At 49.7% G+C, this 10,000-nt stretch overlaps 1 protein-coding gene across 1 annotated transcript in view; it reads right to left on the reverse strand.

Moving 5' to 3' along the window:
* Positions 1-1,859: 1,859 nt before the first annotated feature.
* LOC311248557 (protein patched homolog 1-like) overlaps positions 1,860-10,000 on the reverse strand; it is a gene marked incomplete at both ends in the record, with an annotated part of 10,268 nt that continues 2,127 nt past the window's right edge. The window contains 4 exon segments of the mRNA XM_084339420.1: positions 1,860-2,140; positions 2,397-2,577; positions 3,247-3,389; positions 9,700-10,000. The exon segment at positions 9,700-10,000 is cut by the window's right edge and continues 155 nt beyond it. Coding sequence (XP_084195546.1) covers positions 1,860-2,140; positions 2,397-2,577; positions 3,247-3,389; positions 9,700-10,000 — 906 coding nt within the window.

Raw genomic sequence — 10,000 nt, forward strand, 5'->3', positions numbered from 1 at the left:
AGCAACAGAAGTGACATTTGTGTAGGTGATATTATTGTTAATTGTGAATTTAAATCTCAAAACGAAGTCATTCAGTTGGCGACCAAAGAAAATGTTGTGTGTGATACTAAACTCTAGACATTCACTGCACATGTCAAATAAGCCCAACAGTGTAGCTATGGTCCGACAAATCATAAGACCCTTTTCAAGTGTAAGTTGTTATTTAATTTTTTTTACACCATTGAATCTTTCTACCACCGGCAGCCATTGTGACAACATTCTAATCAAACCGGTGTGATTGTACACCTGACATACAACATGTGACATGAATACACAGCATGGAGAGGGACATCCTAGGCCTGCAGAAGCCTTTGATCGTGGCCAGGGTTCCACTGTGGTCAGGGTTCCACTGTGGTCAGGGGTGAGTTGGAAATGATAAAAGCTTGTTTTATTGCCTAGACACACTTAGGCCCAGTGAAACCTACACAGACTGGAGCTGAAACCTCTCTCTCTCTCTGTCTCTCTGTCTCTCCCCTCTCTCTCTCTCTCTCTCTCTCTCTCTCTCTCTCTCTCTCTCTCTCTCTCTCTCTCTCTCTCTCTCTCTCTGTGTCTCTCTCTCTCTCTCTCTCTCTGAGGAGAGAGTGTGTTTCTGTCTCAATCAGTGGTTCAAGGGGACAGCTACTTTTTGAAAGACTTTTAGATTTAAATTAAACACATTCCAACTGAAACCGGCTCTGTTGTCGTGCTACGCAATACGGCCCCCCAACGGTCACCGGTGTGTGTGTGTGCGTGTGTATGTGTGTTTGGGGGCTCCCCTTGTGGACCACCGGCCCCACCAGCCTGTGTGTGAAATGTTTCCCAGCCGCTGAACTGACGGGCTGTCACACACACACACACACACACACACACACACACACACACACACACACACACACACAGACACACACACACACACACACACACACACGTACACACACACACACACACACACACACACACACACACACACACACACACACACACACACACACACACACACACACACACACACACACACACACACACACACAGAGAGAGAGAGCTCCTGATGGATGGGCTGAACAGGCCAAGGTCACGACTGGGCAGATCTGTCCTGTCCCTGAATCCTCTCACTCTCTCTCTCTCTCTCTCACACACACACACACACACGCACGCACGCACACACACACACACACACACACACACACACACACACACACACACACACACACACACACACACACACACACACACTCACAAAAGCGAGGGAGTGTTGGAGGTAGAGGCTTGAGGAGGGCAAAGCCTCTCTCGCTCCTTTTTGCATTTCCCTTTCTAAGGCCTGGATTAGAATGACAAAGGATCCAGATGATGCGTGTGTGTGTGTGTGTGTGTGTGTGTGTGTGTGTGTGTGTGTGTGTGTGTGTGTGTGTGTGTGTGTGTGTGTGTGTACGTGTGTGTGTGTGTGTGTGTGTGTGTGTGTGTGTGCATGTGTGTGTGTGTGTGTGTGTGTGTGTGTGTGTGTGTGTGTGTGTGTGTGTGTGTGTGTGTGTGTGTGTGTGTGTGTGTGTGTGTGTGTGTGTGTGTTGGCCCTCCACAGCGAAGGGGCCCCCCAGACAGTGTTATTGAGTTGTGAGGGGTGAGAGGAAGGAGGGACAGAAGGAGGCAGGGAAGGAGGCAAGGAAGAAAGAGATATAATGGGCTATTGATTAACCAATCAATCAATCAATCAATCAATCAATCAATCAATCTATCAATCAATTTAACCGATTGGTTAATAAATAGACAGACAAGACAGGTAGTTACTACTACTGACTGACAGACAATAAAAAGACAGACAGACAGATGGACAGATGTAAACTCACTATGATCCCAGCGGTCCAGGGGTTTAGCAGCAGGACAGCGCAGACCAGAAAGGTGCAGGCCAGCACCACGCTGATGGCCAGAAGGAACCAGTGTCTCAGGCCGATGTATTGCTCCCAGAACAGGAAGGGGTAGCCGTTGGGGTAGTTCAGCACTCCTTTACGCCCAAACTCGTCGCAGATGGCTCGCACGCTCTCGATGGCCTCCACAAAGTCACTGGTCTGACGGAGGCCGTTCAGGTAGAAGGGGAACTGAGCAAACTCCAGAGGCTCCGCGGCAGGGACTGGAGGAGGGAGGAGGAGGGAGATCAGAGAATTAGAAAACTCTATAGCCTCCATGAGGACTAAACCCAGAGGAAAGCACTGGAGTACATGGTTAAATTACACGTCTTTGTTCATGTGCAAGAACTAACGCTGTGATGCCCACTGCATCTTCACGTCAAACGTGTCAACTCGACTCCACCTCACACAACTAAAATATAAGCACATAGTAAACTAAATAAATCATGAAGCAAATGATGTGGAAAATCAACTACTCACTACGCAGGTTCTCTCCCGTGGTGTCGTACTTATCGTGGATCCACTCTCGGGGGTGGGGGTAGAAGTTTGCCTGGGAGGCGGCGTACCCCAGGGGGTCGTTGCTGACCCACACCGTCAGGTAGATGTAGAACACCTCGGGAGGGATCAAACCCTCGGCGTCCACCAGCCTACGAGACGTCAGCTACACGGGCGAGATGGGGGGAGGGAGAGGGAGATGGAGGTGGAGACGGGAATGGAGGGGGAGAGAGAGAGAGGAGAAGGAGGTAGGAAGGGTGGTGGGAGTCGGGAGGAGCAGGGGAGGGATAGAGGAATGAAGGGAGGATTGCAATTAGTTGGCTCTATCCCAACATACCACACATGCAACTAAAGAAATGTGCCCGTGGTCCTGAAACCCACTGTGGATGGTGTGACACTGTCAGCTTCCCGTTCGTGGCTTTTCTGAAGCCGTTCCAAGCTCCGCCTCTTGATGTCATTACAGTTTAGAGTCTTTGGGTTTTCTAGCTTTTTAGCTTTGGGGAGAGTGTTGTTCATCATGCTCACAATTCTAGACCCAACTATCCCAAGATCCTAGCAAATAACACATGCGAATTCTGGATTCCCCTTTACGACATTTAATTGATTGCAGCTCATCTGTGTTTTTTTTTTTTTTTTTTGTACTGAAATCCTGTTTGTTGGATGGGGGATGAACAAACAAATCAGAACCTGCTGTGTTGTCAACCCTGTCAAACATTGTACAGAATTAATATCCGATCCCCGCGACTGGTTTTGATGTTCTGTCTGTCTCAGCCCATCACCTGAGGGGCTGTTTAAGTCATCTCATTCTGCGTGTTGTGTTGTTCTGAGTACATACCTGGCTGTAGTTAAAAGGGTCCTTCTTGGAGCCGGTCTGGATGAGCAGCTTGTAGGCCAGCACGCCATCCTCTGTGCCGTTGCGGTAACTGTCGTAGGTTATTCTGCCCTCTTGCCAATCAGCATCGAAGGCTGCCTGAAGACCTACACACACACACACACACATGGGAGAGAAAGGCTTAATTACCACTGTTGTTGTGAACGGTATGACATCAACGTTTGAGTGAAATATATCGTCCCAATTCTTTATTGATGGATAAAACCGCCTTAAGTCGAAACATCTTGTTTGAAAAGAGATCCCGAGAAGGCAAGACCATAAAACCAAAGCACAGTGGAGAGAAAAATACACATTATGTAAAGACAAATGAAAAACAGTGACTAAAAAGAGGTGGGAGGAAGAGAAAGGCTGTGTCTGTGATCGGAGAAACGAAAGAAAAAGAAAACACCTGAAACCCTGAAAATGACGTTTCCAACCGCGTATCGTGTTATATCTTCTCTGCTTTTCAGAGTCAACAGTCTCACTGATCTAACAACAAGGCCAGGATGATGTACTAAGTAACCACCTTGTATCATGGAGCAGTAGGAGAGTTCCCAAAGATTCTGTTACTGATTACAGTTTTACACTGGTGGTAATCAGAAAGAACGGGACAAACTGCTGGTGATGTTCTGGTGTTCTACAGGGTGAACAGCCGGACATGGTGTAATGGGGAAAACTTGCTAAATGAGTCATCAAACGAGAATAATAAGCAGTTGGCAAAACACGGCATTGAAAAAGAGCTAACCTCTGACCAGGCCACACTCACACACACTTCAATGCAAAAACACCCGCAAACATGCACACTCATACTAACGCAAACACAGACATTGTACGTTTCTATGTTTTAATGTGTGTGTGTGTGTGTGTGTGTGTGTGTGTGTGTGTGTGTGTGTGTGTGTGTGTGTGTGTGTGTGTGTGTGTGTCTGTGTGTGGGCTGGGTAAAGCTGACCAGCACAGCCTTTTGGTGTTTGTTCAATTACAAAGTTTGGCTCTCGCTGCTGCAGCTGATAAACAGTTTCCACACACACACACACACACACACACACACACGCGCGCGCGCACACGCCCACGCACACGCACACACACACGCACAAACACACACACGCACAATCACACACACGCACAAGCACACACACACGTGCACACACACACACACACACACACACACACACAGCATCTCTAATTACAGACATCCACTGACTGGAGAGGAAGCAGCTAGGAGAGAGAGGAAGGGAGAGAGAGAGAAAGAGATGGAGGGGAGAGATGGGAAGACAGGAGAGGAAACAGGAGAGAGGGAGGGAGAAAAGGGGAGAGATGGGAAGACAGGAGAGGAAACAGGAGAGAGGGAGGGAGAAAAGGGGAGAGATGGGAAGACAGGAGAGGAAACAGGAGAGAGGGAGGGAGAAAGGGGGAGAGATGGGAAGACAGGAGAGGAAACAGGAGAGAGGGAGGGAGAAAAGGGGAGAGATGGGAAGACAGGAGAGGAAACAGGAGAGAGGGAGAGAGAAAAGGGGAGAGATGGGAAGACAGGAGAGGAAACAGGAGAGAGGGAGGGAGAGAAGGGGAGAGATGGGAAGACAGGAGAGGAAACAGGAGAGAGAGAGGGAGAGAAGGGGTTGAGATGGGAAGACAGGAGAGGAAACAGGAGAGAGGGAGGGAGAGAAGGGGAGAGATGGGAAGACAGGAGAGGAAACAGGAGAGAGGGAGGGAGAGAAGGGGAGAGATGGGAAGACAGGAGAGGAAACAGGAGAAAGGGAGGGAGAGAAGGGGTTGAGATGGGAAGACAGGAGAGGAAACAGGAGAGAGAGAGGGAGAGAAGGGGTTGAGATGGGAAGACAGGAGAGGAAACAGGAGAGAGGGAGGGAGAGAAGGGGTTGAGATGGGAAGACAGGAGAGGAAACAGGAGAGAGGGAGGGAGAGAAGGGGTTGAGATGGGAAGACAGGAGAGGAAACAGGAGAGAGGGAGGGAGAGAAGGGGTTGAGATGGGAAGACAGGAGAGGAAACAGGAGAGAGGGAGGGGGAGAAGGGGAGAGATGGGAAGACAGGAGAGGAAACAGGAGAGAGGGAGGGAGAGAAGGGGAGAGATGGGAAGACAGGAGAGGATACAGGAGAGAGAGAGGGAGAGAATGGGAGAGATGGGAAGACAGGAGAGGAAACAGGAGAGAGGGAGGGAGAGAAGGGGTTGAGATGGGAAGACAGGAGAGGAAACAGGAGAGAGGGAGGGAGAGAAGGGGAGAGATGGGAAGACAGGAGAGGAAACAGGAGAGAGGGAGGGAGAAAGGGGGAGAGATGGGAAGACAGGAGAGGAAACAGGAGAGAGGGAGAGGAAACAGGAGAGGAGGGAGAGGAGAGGAGAGAAGGGGTGAGATGGGAAGACAGGAGAGGAAACAGGAGAGAGGGAGGGGAGAGAAGGGGAGAGATGGGAAAGACAGGAAGAGGATACAGGAGAGAGTGAGGGAGAGAATGGAGAGATGGGAAGACAGGAGAGGAAACAGGAGAGAGGGAGGGAGAGAAGGGGTTGAGATGGGAAGACAGGAGAGGAAACAGAGAGAGGGAGGGAGAGAAGGGGAGAGATGGGAAGACAGGAGAGGAAACAGGAGAGAGGGAGGGAGAAAGGGGGAGAGATGGGAAGACAGGAGAGGAAACAGGAGAGAGAGGAAGAGGAGGGAGGGAGAAGGGGTTGAGATGGGAAGACAGGAGAGGAAACAGGAGAGAGGGAGGGAGAGAAGGGGTGAGATGGGAAGACCAGGAGAGGAAACAGGAGAGAGGGAGGGAGAGAAGGGGTTGAGATGGGAAGACAGGAGAGGAAACAGGAGAGAGGGAGGGAGAGAAGGGGAGAGATGGGAAGACAGGAGAGGAAACAGGAGAGAGGGAGGGAGAGAAGGGGAGAGATGGGAAGACAGGAGAGGAAACAGGAGAGAGGGAGGGAGAGAAGGGGAGAGATGGGAAGACAGGAGAGGAAACAGGAGAGAGGGAGGAGAGAAGGGGAGAGATGGGAAGACAGGAGAGGAAACAGGAGAGAGGGAGGGAGAAAGGGGGAGAGATGGGGAAGACAGGAGAGGAAACAGGAGAGAGGGAGGGAGAGAGAAGGGGTTGAGATGGGAAGACAGGAGAGGAAACAGGAGAGAGGGAGGGAGAGAAGGGGAGAGATGGGAAGACAGGAGAGGAAACAGGAGAGAGGGAGGGAGAGAAGGGGTTGAGATGGGAAGACAGGAGAGGAAACAGGAGAGAGGAGGGAGAGAAGGGGTGAGATGGGAAGACAGGAGAGGAAACAGGAGAGAGGGAGGGAGAGAAGGGGAGAGATGGGAAGACAGGAGAGGAACAGGAGAGAGGGAGGGAGAGAAGGGGTTGAGATGGGAAGACAGGAGAGGAAACAGGAGAGAGGGAGGGAGAAAGGGGAGAGATGGAAGACAGGAGAGGAAACAGGAGAGAGGGAGGGAGAAGAAGGGGTGAGATGGGAAGACAGGAGAGGAAACAGGAGAGAGGGAGGGAGAGAAGGGGTTGAGATGGGAAGACAGGAGAGGAAACAGGAGAGAGGGAGGGAGAGAAGGGGTTGAGATGGGAAGACAGGAGAGGAAACAGGAGAGAGGGAGGGAGAGAAGGGGAGAGATGGGAAGACAGGAGAGGAAACAGGAGAGAGGGAGGGAGAGAAGGGGTTGAGATGGGAAGACAGGAGAGGAAACAGGAGAGAGGGAGGGAGAGAAGGGGTTGAGATGGGAAGACAGGAGAGGAAACAGGAGAGAGGGAGGGAGAGAAGGGGTTGAGATGGGAAGACAGGAGAGGAAACAGGAGAGAGGGAGGGAGAGAAGGGGAGAGATGGGAAGACAGGAGAGGAAACAGGAGAGAGGGAGGGAGAGAAGGGGAGAGATGGGAAGACAGGAGAGGAAACAGGAGAGAGGGAGGGAGAGAAGGGGGGAGAGATGGGAAGACAGGAGAGGAAACAGGAGAGAGAGAGGGAGAGAAGGGGAGAGATGGGAAGACAGGAGAGGATACAGGAGAGAGGGAGAGAGAAGGGGGAGAGATGGGAAGACAGGAGAGGAAACAGGAGAGAGGGAGGGAGAGAAAGGGTTGAGATGGGAAGACAGGAGAGGAAACAGGAGAGAGGGAGGGAGAGAAGGGGTTGAGATGGGAAGACAGGAGAGGAAACAGGAGAGAGGGAGGGAGAGAAGGGGAGAGATGGGAAGACAGGAGAGGAAACAGGAGAGAGGGAGGGAGAGAAGGGGTTGAGATGGGAAGACAGGAGAGGAAACAGGAGAGAGGGAGGGAGAGAAGGGGTTGAGATGGGAAGACAGGAGAGGAAACAGGAGAGAGGGAGGGAGAGAAGGGGTTGAGATGGGAAGACAGGAGAGGAAACAGGAGAGAGGGAGGGAGAGAAGGGGAGAGATGGGAAGACAGGAGAGGAAACAGGAGAGAGGGAGGGAGAGAAGGGGTTGAGATGGGAAGACAGGAGAGGAAACAGGAGAGAGGGAGGGAGAGAAGGGGAGAGATGGGAAGACAGGAGAGGAAACAGGAGAGAGGGAGGGAGAGAAGGGGTTGAGATGGGAAGACAGGAGAGGAAGGAAAGAGAAAGTATGTCATGTCTGTCCAACTCCCATTGAAGATTTTAAACCACTTTTTTTCTTTTACTGAGCCTTAATCCCACGTCAACCCCATCACACATAACTGCTAACCATTAGCGATCTGACAGCATTGGATGGGCATAGTCAGGAAGTAGAAAAGCCCCCCTGAATACACTGATTGCAAACGAACATCAAATACCGAACGACAGGCCTGTGTTAGGCGGGTCCCCAGATGACTGGATTATAATAGTAATAATATGAGTATATATAATATGAATATAATTTTCATGAGCCTGGGTCTTATAGGCCAGTCATGATTTAAAGAAGTGGCCCTCGTTGACCTGCTGGGAACGACTTTCTCTCCTGTCGATCCTAGCCTGAAGACACACACACACACACACACACACACAGACACACACCCTTATCCATACACAGATAACCTCTGGCCTCTACCCGTCTACTTTACTGGCCTCAAGCCCAGGTGGATGGAGGCAGACAGCCTGGCTGAACTTTCACTCACCCCTAACACACACACACACACACACACACACACACACACACACACACACACACACACACACACACACACACACACACACACACACACACACACACACACACACACACACACACCACACACACACACACACACACACACACACACACACACACACACACACACACACACACACACACACACACACACACACACACACACCACACACACACACCCATGCACCCCTGTCCGTATAGAAAGATAAACATGAAAAAAGGCAGCCTGTCAATCTTTCTGGAAGATGATGACATCACCAGCACCCTCGGGGCGGAAGGTAGAGGTGCTGTTTCCTTTGAAAACATACACTCACACACACACCTGTGAGAACACACACAGACACACACACACACATACAAAATCCTCTCCCCAAGTGACACACATTTCCGTGCTTTGTCACACACGTGTCACACACACACACACATTCTCCCACCAACCCCCGCAATCCTCATCCACCAAGACTAGGGATGTCCCGATCCGATCACGTGATTTTCCGAAGATCAGGATCGGCAAAAAAAAAATAAAAAAAATATCTGCAATTTTTTTATTTATTTATTTATTTATTTTTTATTCAACAAACATGTTCACGTCTTACACTCATACTGAGGCCTTATTTTGGTTTTAAATTGCATATCATCATTCATTTATTTATTGTCACACAGAGCAGAATAATTTTGCCAAAACAAACCAATAGTATCCAGCTGCAGAACGGCAGACCAGCCAAACTCTCAGACCCAAATTTAATTATTTCTTTTTTATCCCAATTTCTCACATTACATTCACCCTGAATGTTGACGTTATCCAGGTGAAAAATTTACTTCATTCAAGCGAGGCATTGCAATCCTTGACATAAATCATTTGATGTATAATTAAATCAAAGGAAATGCGTTTGGGTCTGAGAGTGTGGCTGGTCTGCCGTTCTGCAGCTGGATACTATTGGTTTGTTTTGGCAAAATTCTTCTGCTCTGTGTGACAATAAATAAATGAATGATGATATGCAATTTAAAAGCAAAACTAAGGCCTCAGTATGAGTTTAAGACGTGAACATGGTCATGTTTGTTGAAAAAAAACTAAAAAACTAAATAAAAAAATTTAAATTTTCTTTTTTTTGATTGGATCGGGAAAGATCGGTATTGGTAGATACTCAAAATCACATGATCGGGATCGGATCGGGAGCAAAAAAACGTGATCGGGACATCCCTAACCAAGACACACAAACACAATTAACTTCAAATAAATCGTTCACACATAATACACACATATACACAAACATGAACACTGTACTCCACCGGCAGTATGCGTACCTCTGAGCCAATCCTGGAAGTAATGCAGCCACATGCGTGGCAGGCGGTGGTCTCCGTCCCGCACCACATATTTGACGGAGCTGAAGGCGTTGTGCAGCTGAATCAGGAGCCTCTGGGACTTTGAGTAGTCGAACCCGTCCATAGTCACCAGGTACATGTTGTAGAAGGAGAAATACTTGAACTGGGCCTCGATGAAGTCGTATTCCTTGGTGTCCCGGGGGATGATGTCCGTCAGGTAGAGGCCGTCGTGCACCATGGTGGTCCCGTACAGGCTGAGACCCAGCAGGCCCAGGAAGAGGAT

Source organism: Notolepis coatsorum, assembly GCF_963971535.1.
Source record: "Notolepis coatsorum genome assembly, contig: SCAFFOLD_4652, whole genome shotgun sequence".
Taxonomy (NCBI): Eukaryota; Metazoa; Chordata; class Actinopteri; order Aulopiformes; family Paralepididae; genus Notolepis; species Notolepis coatsorum.